This window comes from Neofelis nebulosa, chromosome 17, assembly GCF_028018385.1.
Source record: "Neofelis nebulosa isolate mNeoNeb1 chromosome 17, mNeoNeb1.pri, whole genome shotgun sequence".
Classification (NCBI taxonomy): domain Eukaryota; kingdom Metazoa; phylum Chordata; class Mammalia; order Carnivora; family Felidae; genus Neofelis; species Neofelis nebulosa.
The window spans coordinates 61,935,833-61,960,994 of NC_080798.1; the positions used below are offsets into that span (position 1 = coordinate 61,935,833).

General features: G+C 54.9%; 1 protein-coding gene and 1 long non-coding RNA gene across 8 annotated transcripts in view; one reads left to right on the forward strand and one right to left on the reverse strand.

Annotated features, from left to right (window-relative positions):
* The first annotated feature begins 408 nt into the window (after window positions 1-408).
* Window positions 409-25,162, forward strand: part of SPIRE2 (spire type actin nucleation factor 2) — a 37,199-nt gene continuing 12,445 nt past the window's right edge. The window contains exons 1-9 of one of the 6 annotated variants that reach the window (XM_058706789.1): window positions 409-780; window positions 13,211-13,254; window positions 18,681-19,037; window positions 22,087-22,167; window positions 22,295-22,459; window positions 23,204-23,290; window positions 23,532-23,655; window positions 23,743-23,912; window positions 24,526-24,715. In XM_058706789.1, coding sequence (XP_058562772.1) covers window positions 510-780; window positions 13,211-13,254; window positions 18,681-19,037; window positions 22,087-22,167; window positions 22,295-22,459; window positions 23,204-23,290; window positions 23,532-23,655; window positions 23,743-23,912; window positions 24,526-24,715 — 1,489 coding nt within the window. In that variant the 5' untranslated portion in view covers window positions 409-509. Of the gene's footprint in view, window positions 781-8,579; window positions 8,605-10,732; window positions 10,935-13,210; window positions 13,255-18,680; window positions 19,038-22,086; window positions 22,168-22,294; window positions 22,460-23,203; window positions 23,291-23,531; window positions 23,656-23,742; window positions 23,913-24,525; window positions 24,716-25,162 lie in introns of those variants that run through there. The other 5 variants (XM_058706784.1, XM_058706783.1, XM_058706787.1 and 2 more) reach the window with 5 other exon arrangements.
* On the reverse strand, window positions 7,318-10,576 carry LOC131499075 (uncharacterized). Of its 2 annotated transcripts, none has more exons than XR_009255714.1 (3): window positions 10,517-10,576; window positions 9,357-9,527; window positions 7,318-7,418 (listed from the first exon to the last, which is right to left on the reverse strand). It is a non-coding gene; the product is annotated as an uncharacterized LOC131499075 (long non-coding RNA). The 2 variants fall into 2 exon arrangements; XR_009255713.1 differs by having other exon boundaries at window positions 9,357-9,530; window positions 10,517-10,575.

Sequence of the window (25,162 nt, forward strand, 5' to 3'; positions counted from 1 at the left end):
GGTGGGGGTGGGGGTTCACATGCCTCTTCACTGTCTCCCGCATTCCAGCATCAATAGTGCCCGAGGCCCCCAATCACTGCAGTGTCTTGGACGGGGTGCCTCCTTACACAAGCGTCAGAGAGCCTGGGGAGCGCGCCTCCCTCCGGCCCCGGCTCTGCGCGCCCAGCCACCCCGCACCTCCCCCACTCCGCCTGGCCCGCTCGGTCCCCCAGGGCCGGGAGCGCAGCCTTCCCAGCTTCCCTCACCACCCGCCACACCGCGCCCCTCCCCTCTGCGCCCTGCGGCCCCCCCCCCCCCCCGCCACCGGGCCCGGCGCCCCCTCCCCCCTCGCTCCCGCGCCGGCCCCGCCCTCACCTGCGGCCGCTGCGCGGGGCGGGGCCGCCCGAGGATGACAAAGCAGCGGCCGGCAGCGCGGGACCCGCCCCCCGCGCTCGGCGGGTGCGTCGGCCGCCCCGGCGCGGCTGTTATGGAAACCGGCCGGGCGCGCAGGAGGCGATAATGGGGCGGCCATGGCCCGGGCCGGCAGCTCCAGCGGCGACGCGGCCGCGGGGGAGCGGGCCGGGGGCGCGGGGCGGCCGGAGCCGTGGGAGCTGTCCCTGGAGGAGGTGCTGAAGGCATACGAACAGCCCATCAACGAAGAGCAGGCGTGGGCCGTGTGCTTCCAGGGCTGCCGCGGGCTGCGGGGCGCGCCGGGCGGCGGGCGGCGCATCCGGGACACGGCCGACATCCTCCTGCGCCGGGACGGCTCGGTCAGCGCGCGGCGGGAGCCAGGGGCCGCGGGTGAGGGCCGGCGGGCGCGCGGGGGTGTGGCCGGGCGCGCAGGACGCGCCGGGGGGCGGGGGTGGGGGCCGGGGAGCGCGCGCGCGGGGTGTGGGGGGATGGGCTGCGACCCTCCCCTCTCCTCGGCCCTCTCCTCTCCTCCTCTCCCCTCCTCTCTTCTCCTCTCCTCCCCCTCTCCCCCCTCCCCCCTCCTCTCCCCCCCTTCTCCCCTCTCCCCCCCATCTCCTCTCTCCTCCTCTCACCTCTCCTCTCCTGTCCTTTCTCGTCCTCTGCTGGGTGCGAGCCCTCTCCGTCCCCACCCTCCCTCTCGTGGAGCCCCCTCTCTGCACCCTCCCTTTCTGGAGCCGGCGCCCCCTTCCACACCCTCCGAGTCCTGAACCCCTGCCGGAGCCCCCTTTCGCACCCTTCCACACCCTTCCTTTGCTGGATGGCTTCTCCCCATCCTTCTCTCTCTCACCTGGTGTTGGGATACCCCCTCCCTTTCCTAGAACCCTCCGCCGACCATCCTCTGCTTGCCGGTGGGCAGCCTGCGGTTCGCTTATTTAACTCACAGGAGAAGGATTTTGGCTTTTGATGGTTGAGTACCTTCCATAGACCCAATTCTGCCTCTCCTACCCCCACCTCTCCCCACCTGGCGCTGGTTCCTTCTGCTTTGGGGTCTATAGCCCTCAGTCTTTTTCATCCAGTGATTCCTGGTGTGGAACCCTTGTTGCATGGGTGACTGCAGATGCCTTACGCTGGATAGGAACGAATGAATGTCTTCTTGGAGCTTTTTTTCGTGGAGATGAAGGTCTAAGGAGGAAGCTGTGTCTTGTTTGGAATCTGCTGAATTTACCAGTTTCCTGGGTGTGATAGCAAGAAGAGTGTGTAAAATTTTGGGAACAGTCTGCTTGGTTTTCCTGCTCTTAATCATCAAGAACAAATAATCCCTTGAAAGATATTTGAAGTCTACTCAAAATAGTGAATCTAAGTGATTTTTAGCCTCTTTCTTAGGAAAAAAAATAATGTATTTTCTTCCCTGGAGAACTGTACTACTGGTCTAGAGCATATGGTAACTAAAAAAAAAATTTTTTTTAATGTTTATTTATTTTTGAGAGAGAGAGCGCAAGCAGGGCAGGGGCACAGAGAGAGAGACACACACAGAATCCAAAGCAGGTTCCAGGCTCCAAGCTGTGAGCACAGAGCCCACCGTGGGGCTTGAACCCATGAACTGTGGAGACCATGACCTGAGCCGAAGTCAGACGCTCAAGTGACTGAGCCACCCAGGCACCCCTAGAATGTTGGGTGATATTAACCCAAAAGCTAATACTGTGTAGGAAACACAAAGGCCCGCTGTGTGTGCTGGAGGAGAGCTGGGCCCTCTCTAGTCCTGAGACTGTGGTTTGCACGAATCCTCATGGAGGACACGAAAGGACCAGCACAAAGCTGCATAGGAGCTATAGCTGCTCTGGTCACAGGAGGGTCTGTTGAACCCGCCCTGCGACCATCACTCTATTTCTCCCAAGGTCCTTCTCAGCCCTGTGCCCCGCTCCTACCTCCCTCTACACCTTTGCTATGAGACATTTGCAAGTTTCTGTATTTCATACACAAAGCACCAAGATATTCGACAGGTGAAAACAGTGAGTAGACACTCAAATGGTCTTATTCCCCTTTTACCATTTAAGCTGAGGCTCAGGCTTCCCCAAAGCTGTACAGAGAGAGGAAGGATTTGGATTCAGCCTCCAGCTCTTGATGTTTGCATGCAAGGTCTCCATAGGTGGGCCTGAGAGGCTTGCCCTTGCTGGATGGCCTTATCCCCGCCCTCCCGCGGGGGTTGGGGCGGGGCGGGGGGAGGGGGGGCGGGCCAGACTCTGCATATTCACAAAGAGCTTTTGTCCTGAAGCTGTAGATTCCTCCCTGTGTCCCTTTCCATCCCTGGAGATAACAATATATGGGGTGCCTGGGTGGCTCAGTCGGTTAAGCAGTTAAGCCTCTGCCTTCAGCTCAGGTCATGATCTCATGGTTCGTGGTTCATGGGTTTGAGGCCTGCGTCAGGATATCTGCTGTCAGTGCAGAGCCCGTCTTTGGATCCTCTGTTTCCCCCTCTCTCTCCGCCCCTCCCCCACTCATGTTCTTTCTCTCTCTCAAAAAGTAAATAAACATTAAAAGAATTAACAAAAAAAAGAGTATAACCCAAGATGTGGCTCCTGGCACCACAGAGCGGGACAGGACTATAGGGGCCTGCCTGGTCTGACCCTCTGATTTTAAAGATTGGAAAACTGAGGTACAGAATGGTAGCTGGTTAGCAGAGAGCGCAGCTCTCACAGAGAAGTACAGCTCTGTGTGAGAACTGGGAGAGAGTCAAGCCGTGTTTCTCATTGGTCCTCCAACATGCACCTTGATGGCTAACGTTGTTGGTAGTCACCAAGCTCCCTGCAGTTCCCAGGATGTGTCAGCTCCTACTTCCTGCTGCCTCTACACCCACAACCAGGCCAGAGATCCAGGCTGGGGTTTCAGGTCACACCTGGCCTCTCTGTGGAGACTTACTAGCCCAGGACATCAGGAAACCCAGTTCCATTTTCCATTCAACGCAGTCTTTGGTTTCGCTCATAAACGTGTCTCATAAAGGCGGATAAGAGATATGACGTGCTGGTCTGTAAAGATAAGGGAGAGTGGATTGCCCTGAACTTTCTCTTCAGTCTGGTTGAGCTTTCTTGAATCAGCTGAAACTTTAGACCAACTGCCCTCAAGGGTGGCTGATCCAACATTTCGCTGGCACTTGAGTGGTGAATTCACTGAAGGATATGTGTTTATTTCTTGCTGTAAAAAGCAATCGGGAAAATCAGCATCTTTTAATGTTACCTCACCTGGTCCCTCGGTACAAAGTTCTGGTAAATCTAGCCTTAAGTAAGTGTTTAAAATAACTTTAAAGGAATCCGCAAAAATAAACCACATTTGGGGGAATGATTAATGTATGAGCATACATCTCGCCTCTAACAGCGAAGTGGAAACAAATCCTAACCTTTAGTCTGAAGACTTCATAACTGCTTGGAGTACTTTTTTTTTTAAGTGGGGAAAATGTGTTAACGTGAAGTTATTTTTTTTTTTTAAGTTTATTCATTTTGAGAGAGAGAGAGCACATGTGAGCGGGTGGGGGGGGAGGGGCAGGGAGAATCCTAAGCAGGCTCCCAGTTGTCAGCATGGGATCATGACCTGAGTCGAAACAGAGTCAGTTGGTCACTTAACTGACTGAGCCACCCAGGCGCCCCACATGGGAAGTTATTTTTAAGAGGCCATTATTAAAACCTCTTGATGGGGAAAGGGTTCCTTTTTTTTTTTTTTTTCAATTGAGGCAGGAAACTCTGTCAGGCATCGATGTGAATGCCTGTGTGGAGCCGTTCCCCGAGGCACAGCTAATTCCCTAAGTGCAGCTTGGTCAGTGATCCTGTGACCCTGGAATGCTTTTAGTGGCTTTTGTCCACCTGATGCTGTCCTGGGCACTTCCCCCCAGGAGAATGACTGCTTCCCTTCCCCATGTTTGGCTGTTACCTCGATGGAAAGACCATCTGCCTTTCTGGCCTACCACTGCTCGGGAAACACTTCTCCAGGCACCGGGCTGTCCACCACCATAATTCTCTTGGGCAGGCAAAGGTGGGACATGAATGTGGGTAGAGGTGTGTCTGAGACGGGAGTGAGCTCATCACCTCCCACCTTCCCCCTCCTGTGGATGCTAAGGTACACACTGCCCTATTATTCTGATTTTTTTTTTTTTTTCTTGTCAGTTTTGGTACTAAAACTTTTCACAGGCCCTACTTTTCGGCTTGGGCGCCTCACGTGACCTGTCCACCGGGCCCCATCTGCCTCTCCAGCCCCTTCTTGCTCCTTCCTCTTCTGCCTGGAGGCCAGCTGCCCCCATGGCCCCCATAGCGTTGGCACCTGCCCCCAGGGTAGGGCTCTCGGAGTGGCCACCACTGCACAGACCCAGGGCCCTCCCACTCATCTCATTTTCAGCCCTGAGGTTCAAACACAGGAATGATTGATAGTCTGTCGTGCATTGGATGGTGGTGTCCTGTGTCATGAGCTCTATGGGGCTTGGAATTCTTTTTTTTTCAGAAATGTTTATTTCTTGTGAGAGAGAGAGAGTGTGAACAGGGAGGGGGCGGCAGAGAGAGAGGGAGAAAGAATCCCGAGTGGGCTCTGCGCTGCCAGCACAGAGCCTGATGTGGGGCTCAAAAATGAGATCAAGACCCCAGCTGAAATCAAGAGTCAGACACTCAACTGACCGAGGCCCCCAGGTGCCTTGGGCTTGGAATTCTCTTTTCCACCTCGGCCTGGCAGTGAGAGCAGCAGCTGAGTTTGGCATCTCACCGTCACCAGTGCCCCCCTCCTCCATAAACTGGTGTGCTGGTAGCACATGCTGGGGAGGGGTGAGGACGAGTGAGGGAACAACAGTACAGAGCCTTGGGCCCAGGAAGTGTGTGTGCACACAGGCACAACACACACACACACACACACACACACACACACAGATGCCCCCTCGTTCGTTGTCTCTGCAGTGCTCTGCACAAGTATGGGGGGCTGCTGGCCCTGCTGTGGATGTTCCTTCCGGTCTCCTGGCCCAGTGCGTCCTCTCCCTTTCCCACAGGGTGGGATCCGTGGCCACTAGGATTGGTTCTGGGCCGCTGGTTTGGGAGGCCCCCTAGTCCTGTGGGCTTTAGGTGTTCAAGCTGGACTCCATAGACCTCACTGGGAGGTCGCCTCCTGAGTGACTGAGGACCGTCTCTTTAGCTTGCCTGTATTTTTTTTATTATTTATTATTTTTTATTATTTTTAATGTTTATTTTTGAGAAAGAGAGAGAGAGTGTGTGTATGTGTGTGTGAATAGGGGAGGGGCAGAGAGACGGTGACCGAGGATCCAAGCAGGCTCCGAACTGTCAGCACAGAACCCGACTCAGGGCCTGAACCCATGAACTGTGAGATCATGACCTGAGCCAAAGTCGGACGCTGAACCGACTGAGCCCCCCAGGTGCCTCGTTGCCTGTATTTTTTTTAAGTGGCATTCGCACAGATGAAGGTGGATGAGTGTCCAGTGATGTTGTCCCCTGATATGCTGGGCAGAAGTGAGAGCTGGTTGGGCAGAAGTGAGAGCTGGTTGGAAAGATGAAATCCTGCTTCCCTCGTCACAAGTCTCCTCGCAGTCAGAATATTTCTGGCTGAAACTCTCAGGCCCTGCTCCTTCTCCCACCAGTGCTGTCTGTGCTGCCCGCCCTTGCTATCACACAGGACCCTTGGCATTTGGGGACTCTTTGTGCCTTGGTTATGCTTTGTGAGGGTCACCCAGGCAAGGCGCGGTGTGGAGATGAAGCCCAGCCACCCAGGGACAGGTGGGCACTTTGCTTTACAATCCAGGGTGGCAGCGGCTGACATTTTCAGGCTCTTGCAAGAATGTGCTGGGCCCACTCGTGTTTACGCCCGACGCTGTTCTGATCCCCATTGCACAGATGAGAAAACTTGTTCACGAAGCACCCAGTCACCCAGTGGGGAGGGGTGGGGGCAGGACTGGGAGTGAGGACTGCGGCCTGGCCTCGGGGAGTTACTCCTCTTCTTTGCACCTCACGGGCTGTGCGAAGCCTTGGACGTGCCTGGTGTGGTAAAGCACTGGGTGCCACAGGAGTGGCAGTGAGTCTCCCGTCTCTGTTTGTACCTCGCCCAGCAGCCCTCCAGGCGCCCGTGAGTGCCTTCACAGGATTTCGGGTCCTAGTGTTCGGAAGAGGAAGGGGATCTGTAGAGTGCACCTGGTCAGGGTCCCGTGCGCATTTCTCGGTGATGTAAAACATCGTCCATGTGCCCTGTGACCTTCCTGGCCTCTACCTGGGGAGGGTGTGAGCGCTGGGAAGGACACCTGCCTGGGTGTGACTGTGTGAGCCAGGTGTTTGTAGATCGCATTCCTGATTCAGTCTCACCTCTGAGCAGAGATTACCTCACAGGAAGGCGTCCCCCAATAAGCCATGCTCTCTGTCCAGACATCTGTGAGCCTGGGGCTGGCTGTCACAGATGACCAAGAGAAGCCTGTGTGGCCGCTTTGGCTCGCCCAGTACCTAACTGGCCGTTTGCAGCCTCTGCCCTGTGCTCTTAGGAGAGGTTGAAGCTGTCGAGGTGTCTTTGGGGTCCCTGTGCAACCTCGAGATTGGCTCATGAGACACAGCCCCAGGGTCTCTGCCCCCTTCAGGGCCCTGGTCACCCCCACTGCAACCCCCACCACCCAGGTCTTTACAAAGAAGGGGTTCTCTGTCCCCTGTGATGGAATCAACTATCTTCTCAATTGGGCACCAGGGGGTGACCTGTGGGGGCCGGAAGTATGTGAGTGGCTCCCACAAAGGAAGCATTGTGGTATTGGTTGGTCTGGTCCTGGGATGTGGCCATTTGAACAAATATGCCAGTGAGTATCAGCTGCAGGAAGGCGCCAGGGTTTCGCTCTGATCCTGTTTGACTCCTCAGAGGGAGTTTGACCTCCAATAAGGACCTAGTCAAGGAGGAAACTTGCCTGGAAACGGCAGCCCAGTAATTAGGCAAATCAGCATGCGTGGAGTCCGGGGCTCCTGTCACTGTCTTAGCTCCACCTGGAAACCCCACTTGTTCGGTGTCGAGGGCATCTGGGTCTGCAAAGGAGAGAAGACAGAACGGTTTACAAGCAGGGCACAAGGGTTTCCTTTGGCTGCTGTAAACAAGTTACACAAGCTCACTGCTCAAAACAGCTCGAATTTATTCTGTTACAGTTGGAGAAGCCAGAAGTCCAGGGTAATGTCTTTGCCTTAAGGTCAGGAGATTAGCAGCCTTACTCCCAAATGCTACCCCTGTCCCCTTGCAACTTAACATAACACGTCCACAGGTCCCGGGGATTGGGATGTGGACAGGTTGGGGGCCATTATTTGGCCCACCGTGGAGGGGAAAGTCACATGGGTAGAATGGTCACTGTTCTGTCACCTGGATTCCATCATCAGTGACATCAGAACACGGGTTCTGGAATTATGTTCCATCTAATGCTTTACAGGGGCTGTTCTCACTTGAGTCCAGTGGTGGATGTGACAGACCCTCAGATTGCTAGGTCCCACCCTGATGAGCCCGATACTGCCTGGGGCTGGGGTGGCCCTAAGATCTGCATTTTCAGCAGGCTCACCATGATGCTGCTGCTGCTGGTTCCAGGACCCACTCTGTGACCCCCAGTTGACCATGTGTGGTTTCCCCAGGCCACACCCTGTGTTGGGACACCCCCAGGGCCAAGACTCCTTTCACTTGAGGTGACTGGGATGGTCAGTGAGCGAGGGGGACAACACACGGTCTGGGTGTTGGCTTCAGAGCCAGGCTAGCCGTGGATTGGATCTCAGCCAGGTGACATTGGCCAAGTTCCTCACCCTTCCCAGGCTACGCAGTGGGGCAGCGGGGAGGACTACATGAGGGGATCCCTGAAGAGCACTCAGGGAGTTCAAGTAAGCCATCCTTAGGCGAGCGGGGAGGAACGCCTCAGAAGGTACTGCATTTCAAGGCTGCGGCCCGTGTGCTGTGGCCATGAGTGGGGCCTTCCTGGCGTTATCCCCAGGGCGCGCTGGCGGGCACTGGGTGGGGAAGTTCTGCAGGAGCAGAGGAACGCTGACCGTTCCCTCACCAGGACTGTGTGAAAATGCAAGGGTTAACTGATCCTTACGCTTGCATTGTGGGAGTTCTCTGGCCCACACGCATTTCCCTGACTCGGGTCTTTCCTGGAATTGATTCGGGTGACATAGGTCCTGGGTCCTTGCTGCTGGGCGAGGACACCCCACCCTGCGGTGTCAGTTCGCGGAGAAGCAGGTGGTTGTCAGCCGGAGCCTGTGGAGGTGAGCACGGGCGGAAGTGAAACGGAGGCCGGGGGACACGGGCGCCGTTGCCCCACGGAGCTCTCTGCTTGCTGAGCAAACACACAACTTCCCAGTCTTGAGCGGGCATTTTCCTCTTAGCTTTGGTTGCTGCCAGCTCGTTTCTAGACATCAGTGCTTGATCTGAAGCATTACTTAATTTAAGTTTTAAAATTTGACATTGAGACAAGCATTTATGGAAGCATATACTAGGTGCCAGATACCATGTGTGTTTTCATTTCTTTTAAGACTTTATTTTTAAGCAGTCTCTATACCCAACATGGGGCTTGAACTCTCAGCGCTGAGGCCAGTGCTCCCCTGACTGAGCCAGCAGGCCCTGTTTTCGTTTAATCTGTATAATCCCCTGTGTGGTAGCTGATAGCTGTTTGGAAAGAGGACTCCAAGGAGGCTCAGAGAGAGCCAGGGACTTGCTCCGGACCACGAGCTCCCGTCCTGGATTGTGAGAGAGCGAGGTGGGTGCTGTGTTCTTGCCACTGTCACGTGCACGGAAATTAATTTCTTAATGCCGTAGCACACGTTCCAATTTCAGAAAGTGTGAAGGCAGCGCGGTGGGAATCTCCTGCCAGCCTTCTCACAGTAGGAGAAGGCCCGGTGTGTTTTACGTGTTGGCCAGCGTGTGGCAAATAGCGCCCCTTCGCAACTCTTCCCCGCCCCCCCCCCCCCCAGGGGCTCCGATTGTCTCATTACCAAGGACACCTCCTCCATGTCGGTGGCTGTCCAGTGCCCCCTTGTGCCGACATCATATCGCGTGTCTGGTGATTGGCTGTTAGGGTGATTGGGGATATTCACGTGTCCGGTGATTGGCTGTTAGGGAGGCACCACACGAGTAGACTCTGGTGTCATGGCACCTGAGCACACCTGCTGAATCAAGACAAGCAGGGGTGGTAGTTTTATTTATTTATGTATCTATTGGTTTATTAAAAAATTTTAATGTTTATTTTTGAGAGAGACAGAGTGCAAGCGAGGGAGGGGCAGAGAGAGGGGGAGACACAGAATCCAAAGTAGGCTCCAGGCTCTGAGCCGTCAGCACAGAGCCCGATGCGGGGATCGAACCCATGAACCGTGAGATCATGACCTGAGCTGAAGTCAGACGCTTCACCGACTGAGCCCCCCAGGGAACCTAATTATTATTTCTTATCTTTAGAGGGAGAGAGCGCATGAGCGGGAGGGGGCAGAAGGAGAGAGAGAGGGCCTTAAGCAGGTTCCACACTCAGCTCAGAGCCCAACACGGGACTCAGTCCCATGACCCTGGGATCACGACCTGAGCCAAAACCAACAGTCAGATGCTCAACTGACTGAATCACGCAGGCGCCCCAGGGCTGAAGTTTTAAGAGATGCTGCAGGCTGCCTTCCTTGGGATCGTGACCATTTTCCACCAGCATTGAGTGTGGGCCCTGCAAGGGCCTTGGTCTACCCACCGTGCTGTTTAGCCGCACGGGGGTACTGAGGAAACAGCCTGAGATCTGGAAAGGCAGGGGCCCCCTGGGCTTGAGCTTGGACCCTGCCCTTTGTGGAGTCTGCATTCATTGTCCATAATTAGGGACCTCATTGTGTGTGTGGGGGGGGTGTCCAGCCTGGGAGGCCTAGTGTAGCTGCTGCTTTGGCTGGCCTCCCCCCGACCCCCGCACGTGTGCGGTCTCCTTCTGGGGGGCTGAAGAGGGTGTCTCCTCCATGGCCACTCCCTGTCCTGACCTCAAGCCTAAAGAGAGTCACAGGCAGGATGCCCTTGTTCTGAAACTGGCCGGGAGGTCCTGGCGGTCCCATGGTCATCATAGCACAGTGATGCTGTGCACATCCTCACAGGCTATTGCGCCCTCAGAAGTGTCTGCATCCGTTCGTTACCTCACCTGTTCTTTGAGGTGACACTGTGTGCCTCACCTGTTCTTTGGGTGACGCCGTGGGTTAGCTTGGGCAGGTATCGCCTCCATCTGTAGATAAGGAAATGAGGTCAGAGGCAAGACCCTCAATGTCATAATCACAGGTGGGAATCTGGGCTGAACTCCTTCCCATACTCCCCACTCAGGCACAGAGGGGTGAGGCTATCAGACACCTGTGCTACCACTCACCCCACCCGCTGCGGGGGGGACACTTCCTCTGGGAACTCTAGCCTGCGAAGGCCTCACAGACTTCTCCAGATAATCTTTCACCCTACGCTACTGTGACACATGATCATTTCCCAGAAAACTCCTGAGCGTCTTGGTCTCTCCTCATTCGTCATTTTATACACAAGAAATCGCATCGGCTTTTCTTTTCCTGTACATCTTGGTGAGGATGCTCTTCTTGGCAGGGAGGGAGAAGCACCCAGTGGGGGGGCAACACCATGGAGACCATGTGTCCTGGGTCCAGCCCTACCTCAATGAGACATTGATGGACATGGAGAACACTTCAGTCCTAGATGCCTCTTGCTTCTGTCTGGGTCTCACTGCTTTCCCTCCAAGACAGTTGTGGGTTTTTTTTATGTTTATTATTTTTCAGAGAGAGACAGAGAGTGTGTGTGGGAGGGGCAGAGAGAGAGGGAGACAGAATCCCAAGCAGGCTCCAGGCTGTGAGCTGTCAGCGCAGAGCACAATGTGGGGCTCGAACCCACGAATTGTGAGATCAGGACCTGAGCCAAAACCAGGAGTCGGATGCTTAACCGACTGAGCCACCCAGGCGCGCCAAGACGGTTTTTGAAATTAGGAAAAGGTGGTTTGTACAATGCTATGTGATCGGCTTGGCGACAAAGTTACCGTAGCTCCATGAAGTCATATTTGGGTGTTCTGGGTGGGCAGTTCAGGAGGGTGCACTTTGGGGTCTGGCAGTGCTTGGGAGGGGTCCCCGCTCTGTCATTTTTTAGCTGTGTGGTTTTGTGTAATCTTCTCAATCTGCCTGAGTCGCAGTTTCCTCATCCGTAAGGAGGGAGTCACGGCACCAACGTGTATGTGGTGGTTGTGGATTGAAGCCGTAATGAATCATTTGTTAGTTGTGCAGCAAAGAGCTGGACACAGTGTCTGCCCTGAACCTCCCAAGGGGACAGCTTTCTCATCAAAACCCAAAGACTCCCCAAGTCCTTACAACGTGAAGTACAGTTAGATTACTAAACGTGTACTTTTGTTAACATATGGACTGCTTAAACCAGGGACACAGGCATTAAAATTGTTCCAACCAGAAGGCTTCCCATTGACCAGAGGACTGAATGGTGCTCGGTCTGCAAAGGGCACTGAAGGGCTGGCTGGCCCCCCCTCCCCTTCTTGGTCCTCAGGATGACTCAGGGCCCTGGCCTCTTCCAGGGAGCGCCTCTGTTCTGAGCCTGTCGTCTTCTTTCCATTGCCCCAATCCAATCACAGCTACAAACACTCATGGAACTCTCAAACGCAGGCCACAGTCTGCCACTTGCTGCTCACTTTCCACTCTCTTGATGTTGGAGTGGATGGTTTTCCATTATTTTACTGGATCAGCTCAACACAAACTCTATCTTTGGCAATCTTCCTAGTTCTTAATGGCATTTTGAAAATATTTGTGGAGTTAGCAGGTTCACTTAGCAGAGAATTTCATGGTGTATGTTTTTTTTTTTCATACCCTACCTCATTCCAAAAAGAATTAAGGCAATTCAAGTTCATCTCTTAGCACAGATTCCACCTGCATGCTTCATTCAAGGAAGGTTGCAGAAGTAGGTGGGTTTTCTCTGTTTCATCCAGCCTGGCATCTTGAGGGACCCGGGGGGTGGGGTGGGGGGTGGGGGAGCAGCTGGGGCAGATTCCGGGGCCCCTTGGCCTGGCCTAACCACTTACTAGTTGTGACAACTTCCGGGAAATGAGCTCGACATTCTGGACCTCGGTTTCCTCATCTGTGAAATGGGTAACAGAACCACCTACCTCCTGGCTTGTGTACGGATTACAGCAGATGAGCATTTGTAAACCCGTTAATTCGGTGCCATGTTTTAATAATAAAATAAAATACACAGTGCTGAATTGAGCTCCTGGGCTTGAACCCAGAGACTCTGATTCTCTGACGGAGGCGCTGACAGTCTGGGGGCAAATCTCTAAATCTGCAGGTAGCGGCCGGATGCTGACTTACCCAGCTCAGCTCTTAGCGATTCCAGAGCAAAATCTGTTGTTTCTGTTGAGCCTCGGTTTCTCATCTAACTCTGCTATGATTCAGGGGCACATGGCTTCAGACTGTGAGTTTCAGACCATGAGGTCTTTCCTACGAAGGAGGAGGCTTAACTCATTCTCTCTTGCCTCCAGCCTCCAAGCACGCTTCCCCAGGGGACCCTGCTCCCCACTGCGTGGTCACTTTGGGGTGTGACTGCTATGTGGGGTGGGGGCAGGGGGTGTGTGTCACTCTCTGGCCCCTCACCTGGATATCCAGGCCCAAAGATGGGTCCGCAGGTGTCTGTCCAAATGAGTGGCGGCTTGGCCTGTCGAAGCTTTCGGGGGTTCCAGTGGAGAGTGTGGAGGGTACACCGTGTGTCCCTGAGGGGGAAGGTGGGGGGGCAGTCCATCTGTTGGTTCCCGGGGATGTTGAGGCGTGTCCTGACTGCCTGTTATCTCCTCTTGCAGAGTCCACAACGATGGTGTTGTCACCAGCCAGCTCAGAAGCCCAGGTACCTTTAAAACAGTTTTTAAGTTTACTTGGTACACATTAAAACTAACATGTGTCATATAATGTAAATTAGAAAGCATATAAAGTTACACGATTGTTCCCAGGAGGTGGGACACAGACAAAATACTCAAAGACCTTAATCGAAAGGACTTGATGAAGAGAGTGGACAGGCGAGGACAGAGAGCCCACCAGGGTGGTGCAGAACCTGGCAAGCCAGGAAAGCCTGAAGGGGAAGGGCATCGATGATACCCCGTCTGCCTGTCTTCTAGGCCCTGACTCCAGGCTCTGCTTCACACCGGCCGGGGGAGGGAGCAAAGGTGATGTGGTCTGTAGGCGAGAGCCCCTGGGTGCAGAGTGTCAGGCGGAGTGGGTCTGGGGGGCAAACAGGAAAACCAGCCCCGTGGCCAATGTCCAGGAGCCCTGCCCGAGCCAGAATTCAGATCTTCCCAGGAGCACTTCTCTCTGTGTCTCCCTGTCCCATCCACCTGTCCCCCGGGGAGTTCGTCCTGAATTTGATATTTATCATTCCACCGCCTTTAAGAAAGCTCTATGCAAATGTGTGTTTATATATTAAGTACAGTGTTACACCAAGGCTAGGGGGGTGGTCACAGGCCAAAAGAGGCTACATATTCTGTTGTGGAGAATTTAAAAACAGTAATAAAGTCATCCCAGAGTTTTCCTCTTTTTTCTTATTACTACATGCTTGCAAGATTTTTAATGTGTATTTTGACAGAGGGAGCACTCGAGGTAGGAGGGGCCGAGAGTGAGAGAAAGAGAAAACCCCAAGCAGGCTCCACTCTGTCAGTGCAGAGCCTGACGCAGGGCTCAGTCTCTTGGTTCCAAGAGATCATGACCTGAGCCGAAATCAAGAGTCAGACGCTTAACTGACTGAGCCACCCAGGCGCCCCTACATGCTGGCAATGGGTGGCTCAGTCAGTTAAGTGTCTGATTGCGACTCAGGTCATGGTATCACAGTTTGTGAGTTCGAGCCCCGCGTCGGGCTCTGTGCTGTCAGTGCACAGCCTGCTTCCGATCTTCTGTGTCTCCCCCTCTCTCTGCCCCTCCCCTGTTTGTTCTCTGTCTCTCTCAGAATAACTAAATAAACTTAAAAAAAAAAAAAATCTTTTTAAAAAAAATTTTTTTTTCAACGTTTTTTATTTATTTTTGGGACAGAGAGAGACAGAGCATGAACGGGGGAGGGGCAGAGAGAGAGGGAGACACAGAATCGGAAACAGGCTCCAGGCTCTGAGCCGTCAGCCCAGAGCCTGACGCGGGGCTCGAACTCACGGACCGCGAGATCGTGACCTGGCTGAAGTCGGACGCTTAACCGACTGCGCCACCCAGTCGCCCCAAAAAAAATCTTAAAAAAAAAAAAAATGTCAGTGATAAGATACCCTTCCCAGCAGCACACTGCCTGTGGTTACCGGAGCTCTGAAGCGGTCTGGTGTTGTCACTATATGTTGCTTTCTGTAATTTGTTTTGGAAAAAAGAACATGTTTTCAAGACTCCTCTCCATTCCTGGGAGGGCTGTCTGCCCTCCTAGTGTTCTGGATACTTTGTTTATCCACCGCCCGGAACACTCTCCCCTGCCTTTCAGATGGTGCAACCAGGGCTGTCCCTATGGCCCAGAGTCCCCAAGTGAGTTTGTATCCGCTACCCAGCATTCCAGAGGAGACCTGTTGTTATCAAGTTTGAAAGTATTTACGAGGTAGATACACACAAACTTTGTACGTGGGGGTCGAACCTGGACTGTTGTGCTGGGGGGCCCAGAGATGAACCATGAGAGCCCCACCCCAGCCACTATGGCAGGGCGGCCGCTTGTGTTAACCCAGGTTCTTGCTACTGGCACTGGGGTAAAGCTGGCCTCCTGTGGCTACTGGGAGCCTGTTCAGTTCCTGTAACTCCGGGCAGGTCGGGCTTAGGTTCTGAGACTCTGGCTGGCTGCCCAGATTTTTCCTTATGGGAAAGTACGGGCTCTTTGCCTTTCAGGGAAAGTTTCCAGGGACCAGGCTGGGGCACAGAGAAGCTTTTAACAGAGCACCTATCAGATAAGAGGCTCATGTTGGAGTTAACCCTCTAACTCTAGGCCAGCTACGAGGAGAAAGAGGCATGGCTGGGTTGCGGTGATACTCTGCACTGCACCGGGGCGGAGGACTTTCCTACTTGGCCCCTTTGTCTGCCTCCATGTGGTAGGGACCAGGACAGAGCCGCCCTGGGGTCAGCAGGGTCTCTAGAGCTGAGTGGGCGTGAACCTCCACCATCGGCTCCTTCCTGGCACCTACCTCTGGGCCAAGAAAGAACCAGTGGCAGCTGTAGTCCTGGTGGGTATTAGGGTACTCTCTGGAGATCTCATGCCACAGAGGACTCCCCCTGGCCCTAGCCTTGTGCCCTCCAACTCATGATTTTGGGTGGTGACTTAAGAGCTGGGTCTGTGACCCTCGCCTGCCTAAAGCAGAGGTAGGACCGCTTCCAAGTGGGCATGGGGGCGGCGGAGACGGGTGTTGACTTTAGGCTGGAACTTTGCTCCTTTGGAGCCTTGTTCTTCCTAACAGGTCCGCCCCTCCCCCCACGCTGGCCCCCTCCAGGCTCAGGGTGTTTCCTGAGGCACTTCTGCAGGACCGAGAAGGCTGTCTTGTCCTCGTCTCCTGCCCAACATTGGCTCCCCATGTGTCCTCCTCCAGCTCTGCTTGGGCTGCCCCCCCACCCTCCAGGCCCCAGGCGGTGGCAATGCAGGAAGCGAGAGGAGATGCCAGAGGACTTGGGGGTGGAAGGTGAGGGCGTGTCTCCACGAGCCACAAAGAGGCCTTCCGTCTTGGCATACGGCCGCCAGCAGATCCCCAGTCCTAAGTCCAGCTTTGCCCGCTGCTAGCAGTGCCCTGAGGTCCTGTGCCTCCCTCCTTACCTAGAAAGCAGCCATTATCTTGTGAGTTACGTTGTCCCCTAGGTAAGTAACAAAGGGCTCAGAGTAGTTAATGACATGAGAAGAGCCACTGTCATTTTGTATCCTTGTCGTAAAGGGAAGATGTCGAAATATGAAAGCCGTGCAGAGCAGAAGCGGGGACCCTGGAGGTGCCCGCGTCCTCTGTGTTCAGCTGTGTGTGGCGCTTTGCTGTGCGAACCGACCCGACCTTTTCAGGGCTGTGTTCCTGTGAGCAGGGAGTGTCCGGTGTGGATGGCATTTGAACAGATAAACGAGTGACAGTTGGCCGATGCCCTCCAGAGAACACGGATTCCCCAGTTACTAATGGTGGTCCATGAAAGTAGGGTTTCCTGCCAAGTAAAATTGAGAAGTGCTGAGTGAAGAGGTTTCCCTACTGCAAGACTCACACATTTTTTAACATGCTAATACGCTTTTAAACAATTTTTTTTTTTTTATTTTTTTTTATTTTTGGGACAGAGAGAGACAGAGCATGAACGGGGGAGGGGCAGAGAGAGAGGGAGACACAGAATCGGAAACAGGCTCCAGGCTCTGAGCCATCAGCCCAGAGCCCGACGCGGGGCTCGAACCCACGGACCGCGAGATCGTGACCTGGTTGAAGTCGGACGCTTAACCGACTGCGCCACCCAGGCGCCCCGCTAATACGCTTTTAAAAGAATTAATTATGGGGCGCCTGGGTGGCTCAGTCGGTTAAGCGGCTGACTCCGGCTCAGGTCATGATCTCACAGTCTGTGAGTTCGAGCCCTGCATCGGGCTCTGTGCTGATGGCTCAGAGCCTGGAGCCTGCTTCAGATTCTGTGTCTCCCTCTCTCTCTGACCCTCCCCTGTTCATGCTCACTCTCTGTCTCAAAAATAAATAAGTGTTAAAAAAATTTTTTTAAAAGAATTAATTATGGAGAATTTCAAGCATTCACAAACAGTAGCATTGTGGGCCCCAGCCATGCCTGGCTGGGCTCCTGCAGTCACTGTGACACTTGTTTCGGGGGTAGCCCCTCCTTCTCCCTCCTTCACTCAGGGACCAGTATCGTTTTGTTCTTTTCTTTTTTGGGTTACATTTATACACATTGAATTTATGTGGAGTTTAAAATATTTTGAAGTGAGAGGATGCCGTTTTTCATGAGTTCAAGTGTCAATACTTTAAAATTTGTAGTTAACTATTCTAGCAGTGTTTATTAAGGGTGCTAACCTTCTCCTCTGATGTAAAACGTGCTGGTACATTGGGGCGCCCGGGTGGCTCAGTCGGTTAGGCGTCCAGCTTCAGCTCAGGTCATGATCTCACGGTCCGTGAGTTCGAGCCCCGGTCAGGCTCTGTGCTGTCAGTTCAGAGCCTGGAGCCTGCTTCGGATTCTCTGTCTCCCTCTCTCTGTGCCCCTCCCCCACTCATGCTCCCTCTGTATCAAAAGATGAATAAACGTTAAAAAAATTTTTTTTCAAATTAAAAAAAATAAAATAAAATATACTGGTATGTCACATTAAAAGCTAATATTTAATTAGATTGTCTATTTATTTAAATGCTTATTTTTGAGAGAGAGAGAGAGAGGGAGCACAGGAAGGGGAGGGGCAGAGAAAGAGGGAGAGAGAGAACTCCAAGCAGCCTCTGCGCTGTCAGCTCAGAGCCCGACGCGGGGCTCGAACTCACGAACCACGAGATCTTGCCCTGAGCCAAGATCAAGAGTGGGACCCTCAACTGACTGAGTGACCCCGGTGCCCCAGGTTGTGTATTTTTCAAATCACATTGACTGGGGTTTGTTTTGCGTTCAGTGAGCTTGATTAGTTCTGGCAAATACAGTGCACACCGTGTCACCGGTACCATTGGCTCAGAAGCTCCTGTGTCCCTTCCAGTCCCCACCTCAGCACTCAGCTGCCCTGCCTTCTGTGGCTGCAGATCAGCCTCACCTAGAGTTTCGTATAAATGGAAGCGCGCAGCAAGGAGGCTTTGGTTCCTCTGCTCTGTGTTTACCGTGGGTGTAGACGAGCATGTGCGGTTTGATCCGCCGGGCCTCTGCCCGGTACCCCGCTGTGAGGATGGGTCGGCTTTGGTCGCCATGTGCCAGTTGAAGACATTCAGACATCCCAGGTTTGGGTGCTCGGGCCTTCTAGGACCCGCCCTGTGTGGATGTGTCTTTCCTTCTTCCTGCTTAGACTCCTCCTTAGACTCCCTCCTGGGAGAGGAGTGGCCCTCGCTTCTCGTGGTGACGGCATGTTTGATTGTAAGCCCTAGCCGACTTGCCCACCTGCTTCCCACGGGGGCCGTGCTGTTGGGGGAGCGGCTGGGCCGTCGTGGGCGTGTCAGCTTGGCTCCTGGCACACGGCCGGCCGTGTGGCCGGCTGGCTGTTAGAGGCTGTGCTGTGCTGTCACCTTGGGCGGGTTGTCCCGTGACCCCTGCGGCTGCTCTCCTCCCCCTGCCTATCCCCCCCTGCCCCGCACCATCCTGTGAGTCACCCCCCTGCCCCCACCCCCCATGACGCTCTGGGCCCCTGTCTTGCAGATGGTGCAGTCCCTGGGCTTTGCCATTTACCGCGCGCTGGACTGGGGCCTGGACGACAGCCAGGAGCGAGAGCTGAGCCCACAGCTGGAGCGGCTCATCGACCTCATGGCCAACAACGACTGTGAGGACGGCGGCTGCGGGGCTGCGGATGAAGGCTACGGGGGCCCGGAGGAGGAAGAGGAGGCGGAGGGCGGCCCCCGCGCCGTGCGCACCTTCGCCCAGGCCATGCGGCTCTGTGCGGCGCGCCTGACGGACCCGCGGGGCGCCCAGGCGCACTACCAGGCCGTGTGCCGCGCCCTCTTCGTGGAGACGCTGGAGCTGCGGGCCTTCCTGGCCAGGGTCCGCGAGGCCAAGGAGGTGACTGGGAGAGCACGTGCTAAGGAGGGGCGGGGGGTGGCGGGGCTTCCCGTGGGGGGGGGCTCCCTGAAGGCCAGGGGTGGAGCAGGTGGAGGGGCAGCGGGGCACGAGCCAGTGGCCTCCCCAGCTGGTGCGCCAGTGGGAGGAATCACAGGAAAGGGGGAGGAGGCCACCGAGGTACCTTTGTGGTCCTCTTCACACTCCCCGCCGCCCCCCCCCCCCGCCCCCCCCCAACGCACTGGTCCCTCTGTCTCTCCAAAGGATGTGGAAGTCCTCAGTGCAGGACTCTGAATAAACTAGCCTCGCTGTCTGCAATCAGTGTGGGCACCGTCCTGAATGCTCTGCAGGTTTTAATTTAACCCTCACACCTACTTCGTAACCGGTTTCTCACAGGAAGGGGCTAAGGCTCAGAGACATTAAGGAACGTGCTCCCAGCCTCTGGCCCCGGGCCCTTCTTCCTGTTGCCTCCTCATGTTTCTATCTTCCCATGGGGCTGGCTGTCCTCCCCTGTGCTGGTTTTTTCTGGAAACGGGTGCTAACTGGCACCGCTTCCTGCAGCTCAGTGCACACAGGTGTTTGGAGTTTGGGGGAGGTAGGAAATTCAGTGACGGTTGCCTTTTACAGGTAAGCAAACAGAGGCTCGGAAAGGTGTCCCCTTGTCCCAAGCCAGAGCTCGTACAGGCAGAGCTGGGGTCTCCCCAGGCCTGTTCTGTCTCTTCGTGGTCTCAGAATTAGTAGCTGACAGTCTTTCTTCAACTTTCCAGCTTTCCCCTTGGTGGGACCTGACATGTTTCCTCGAAGCAGGGGTCTTGGCACAGGGACTCCTGCCTCCCATCAGCAGTCACGAATGAGAAACTGCAGACTTTGTAGAGGTCAGGGCAATGGCAGAAGCTTTTTGAAATTGACTGATGCTGGTCCCTGGTTCCACCCTGACCAACTTCCCCGAAGCTCTGGGCCTGAGGAGGTTCTCAGGATTGTTCTGATTGATGGGGCCTGGGACCCAGCCCGGGACAAGTCAGAGATGTGCTTGCACCACTGGGCCCTTATCTGCAGCCCAGTTGATGGCCCAAGGGTGGGTAGTTCCTCTGCCCACTCCCCATCTCCCCTCCCCACTCCTCCTTGGCATCTTGGAGATGTTCTTCTTCTTCTTCTTTTTTTTTTTTTTTTTAAGTTTATTTATTTTTGACAGAGGGAGCATGAGTTAGGGAGGGGCAGAGAGAGAGGGAGACACAGAATCTGAAATAGGCTCCAGGGTCCGAGCTGTCAGCACAGAGCCTGATGCAGGGCTCGAGCCCATGAACCATGAGATTGTGACCTGAGCCTAAGTTGGAGGCTTAACCGACTGAGCCACCCAGGCGCCCCTTGGAGATGTTCTTCTAATGCACCAATTAGTGGATGGGTCTTTTTTTTTTTTTTTTTTAACGTTTGCTTATTTTTGAGAGTGCGAGCGGGGGAGGAGCAGAAAAAGAGGGAGACACAGAATCCGAAGCAGCTCCAGGCTCTGAGCTGTCAGCACAGAGCCCGATGTGGAGCTCAAACCCACAAACTAAGAGATCACGACCGAGCTGAAGTCGGACACTTAACCGACTGAGCCACCCAGGCACCCCCGGATGGGTCTTAATGCTTTTGTCTTTCTTGCTCTGAAGTCACCTGCTCTGTTGCTAAGATCAATTCCTTATGCAGACAATAGAAGCTCTTTCTTTAGCAGGAGCAAACATCTCTAGACTTCCAAGTAATTGACCCAGGAGATGTCCAGGGAGTTGGTAGTGATGGGGAGTGAGAGGAAGGTCTGTCGGTGGGACACATCTGGGCTGGCATTTTAGGAAGAAACAGCCTGTGCAGGGACAGGGGTAGAAACTACAGGAGGGATGAGAGTCCCACCCTTCATGCCCTTCGCCACAGGGACTGCCACATCACGCACAGGTCTATTTTTAGAATTACACACCTTGTGCCGCTCTGAGACTTGGCAGCATTTTCTAGAGCGTCCCAAAGCAGTTTAGCAAGTAGCTTGCGGTGAAAGCTAGGGTAACCGGTTCTGTCTTAGTTGGGGGGATGGGGTGGGAGCTGTGTGCTAAAGGTTAGATGCTTCTCTAGGGTAGGAGAGTTGGTGAGGACAGAGGCTCCAGCTGCTGCCAAGATCCAGGGCAATGAAGGCAGTGAATGTAGCAGCTTCCCAAATTTTCAGCACAGAACAGTTACCCGACAACCCTTGATGTCCTTCTTTCGCCCTCACCACGATGGCCGCATTTCCCCCACGTCATTAAATACGTACCCATGTCTGTTTCCCAGGACTTGCTGAGTAACTCAGCCTCTTACCCTTATACCCATCCATCCACCCATTCAGCTGTCCGTCCACACACCCACTCATCTATCCAGCCATCCATTCATTCTTTCAACCGTTGTTTAAGACTTAGCGTCCATCATGCTGTGCTAGGAGCGGGAATACTAAGGTGCGAAAAAACCAGAAACATAAACAAGGTTCTGGCCTTCTGGAGCCAATAGTACAGACAGCAATCAAAGAAACAGATAAATGTAAAACTCCAGCTGGGATCACGTGTCGAGAAGAAGCAACCATGGGTGTTCTAAGAGGGTGGGTGCGTATGTGCCCTGGGAGCTGGATCTGAAGGAAGACAGGGAACTCTTCACAGATGGGGGAGAACAGGGCTTTCCCCTGCATCCGCCATCTCTGGAGGACCCAATGCCTCGCTGGGCTGTGTGGATCAGGTGAGAGAAGGGTGCAGGTTCTTTCGCAAACCAGAAAGTTCTATGTGGGTGCCAGGCGAGTGTTCCACTCTCACCCTTGCCCTTGCCCAGGAGAAGCTGCTGGAGACAGCTGATGGGATACCAAGTGTCCCATGTGGTTCCAAAGCCAATGGCTTGGTTTCTCTAGATCCTTCTGAGCCCAAAGCCTTGGCCAAAATGCCCGCTTGTCCCTTTTCCAGCTGGTGGAATAGTAGTGCGTTGGGAAGGAAGTGTCCCCAGACGGACAGACCAGCAGGGGCCCGTATCCCCGCGGCTACCGTTCTTTTACCTTCTCTTGGACGCGCAGATGCTGCAGAAGCTTCGGGATGATGAACTGCAGGTAGAGAAGCCTCTGGCGGAGCTTGACAACCTGGGACACACAGACTGGGTAAGATATGGCTCCGCTCCGGACCCGGAGCACTGGGCTCAGCCCCCACACCCCCGGGTCTGTGCCTGGAGGGCCTGGGGCAGCCATGCTAGAGCTAAGGGCCGTTTTCGTCTTCTCGGGGGGCCAGGCCCGGCTGTGGGTCCAGCTCATGCGGGAGCTCCGCCATGGAGTGAAGCTTAAGAAGGTGCAGGAGCGAGAGTTCAACCCCTTGCCCACCGAGTTCCAGCTCACCCCCTTCGAGATGTTGATGCAGGACATCCGCGCCAGGAACTATAAGCTGCGCAAGGTCATGGTGAGCTGGCGGGGGAGGGGCCTGCCAGCGGCCTTCTGCCCGCTTGTGGCTACTGAGCCGGGTGTTTAAGTGTGCACAGGCGGACGTGGCCCTTATTCCCATAACTCACTGGACACGGTGTGACATCAGGGACACAGTGTGACAAGGGCAGGGAGGGAGAGGGGATGCATGGAGGGTTCCAGAGGACCAGCGGCAGGAGTTGAGACTGCGAGTTGCCCCATTTTATGTTTACACGGCTCTTGCCTTGTGCTGGCTGCACTCGACAAATTAAAAAACTTTTTTTTTAACGTTTATTATTTACTTTTGAGAGAGAGAGAGAGAGAGAGCAGGGGAGGGGCAGAAAGAGAGGCAGACGCAGAATCCGAAGCAGGCTCCAGGCTCCGAGCTGTCAGCACAGAGCCTGACGCGGGGCTTGAACCCACGAACCATGAGATCGTGACCCGAGCCGAAGTCAGACGCTTAGCTGACTGAGCCTCCCAGGCACCCCTCACTTGACAAATTCTAAATATGCCAGTTATTTCGTTCTTTTGGCGACCCTGTCTGGGGTGTCACGGGCCTTCGTTTCCACGTGAAGAATGGAACACGGTGGTGCCACTGCTGCCCTTACGCCTGCCACGCAGCCCCTGAGGGGAGGGCTGGCGTGAGGCCCTGGCCCTGCTCAGGGCTGAGAGAGCCCTCCCACGGCCCCAGCCCATGTGGGTATCAAGCCTTTAGCCTTGGTCTTCTCCCCATCCTCCCCAACAGGTCGATGGAGATATCCCTCCCAGGGTGAAGAAGGATGCCCATGAACTCATCCTGGACTTCATCCGCTCCCGGCCTCCGCTGAAACAGGTACCAGCTGTGCGTGGCCTCCACTCTTGGCCTCCCCTCCCCCAGGGCAGACTGGAGTCTCCACTGAGGGAGGCGCTGGCAGGCTGGTCCCGAGATGGACCTGCCCCAAGAGCACATAGGGCACCTTCCCGTCTGCCCCCTGCTAGCCGGCTACTGATAGGCGTGGCTGTATCACAGGGTTCCTCCCCGCTCCATTGTGTCCGTGCCAACCCCTTCCCTCATGGAGCCATACTCCCTCCAGGTCTCAGAGAGAAGGCTTCGCCCCTTACCCCAAAAGCAGAGGACCCTGCATGAGAAGATCCTGGAGGAGATCAAGCAGGAGCGGAGGCTGCGCCCGGTGGGGGCCGAGCGCTGGCGTGGCCGGGGTGAGCATGGGATACCTCCCCCGCCTCCCCTCTCCCCCCTCCCCCCGCTCACTGTCCTGTCCTGCCCTACCTCCCTGCCTCCCCCAGGGTTTGGCTCTCTGCCCTGCATCCTCAATGCCTGTTCTGGGGACACCAAGTCCCCTTCCTGCATCAACCTGTCTGTCATGGACGCCGGGAACAACACCCAACGCCCACGGCCCCGGGTCCTGCTCAAGGCGCCCACCTTGGCTGAGATGGAGGAGATGAACACATCTGAGGTCAGAGCCCACGGAGTCCTGGAAAGAGGCCAGGGAGGAGGAGGAGGAGGGCGGCAAGTGAGAAGGGCTGAGGGCAGCACTCTTCTTTGGAGCTGCCGTCCTGCTGTGGGGCTGGGTCTGTCCCGAGAGCAAACATGGTGGGACTTGGGAACACTTCCCCATCTTGGTGGCTCAGACGGGTGACTGGAACGGTGGCCTTGGGCCACCTATTCCCATAGTGCAAAAAGGGCTGGAATGGGCGTGTTTCATCATCTTGGGGCTGGGAAGCTGAGCAGCCGCCTGGCTGATGTGAAAAGCCAGTGTGTCTCATTGTGGCCCTCTGTCATCCCCTCACTGCCCGCTGAGCTCAGGGAGACCTAGGGCAGTAGCTCTCTTGGTGGGCCGCACCTGACACCCGACCTGTCACCTTCAGGACTTTCCACAGGCCTCAGCGGAGGGGTTGGTTTTCGAGGTACTTGCCTTCCACTATGCTAGAGGGTAGTCAGGCTGGGCAGTGAGTAGAGGATGACCCCATGGCCTCAGTGGGTCCAGCAGCACCCCCTGTGTCCTATGCCTCAGTCCAGGGACAGGCAGGAGGCGCTGGTGGTCAGGGCTGGGTCTGGTGTGTCCACAGGAGGAAGAGTCTCCGTGTGGGGAGGTGACACTGAAGCGGGACCGCTCTTTCTCGGAGCATGACCTGGTCCAGCTCCGGAGCGAAGTGGCCTCTGGCCTGCAGCCAGGCACTCAGCCCCAAGGAGGGTTGGAATCATCCCGGCCCCGCACGGGCAGCATGCACACCTGGAGGCCAAGCACCCAGGAGCAGGGCAAGTGGTGGCTCTCACCCCCTTCTCCCTTGACTCTATTCTGTGGGCACCATGTCCTGGCCTGGTCCCATTGTCTTCCTGAGGAGGCAGCATCCAGAGGGTATAGGGAGGTCATACCTGCAAGAAGGGTGTTTAAAGTTCAAGCCCAGACTTACCTCATTGCCTCAGGCAGGCATCCCCCACTTTTTTAACTTGAAAACTTTCTTATTAAATTAGTAATCCACATTTATTATAAATAACACTTCTTAAAAAACTTTAAAACATTCGCATGACTCTAGTACTCAGGGATCATTACTAGTAATATATTGGTATATGAAAAGAAAATTGGACGGATGGAGGATGGATGGATGGATAGATGGATGGATGGATGGTAGAAGGATAGGTGGATGGATGGATGGTAGAAAGATGGATGGATGGGTGGATGGTAGAAAGATGGATGGATGGGTG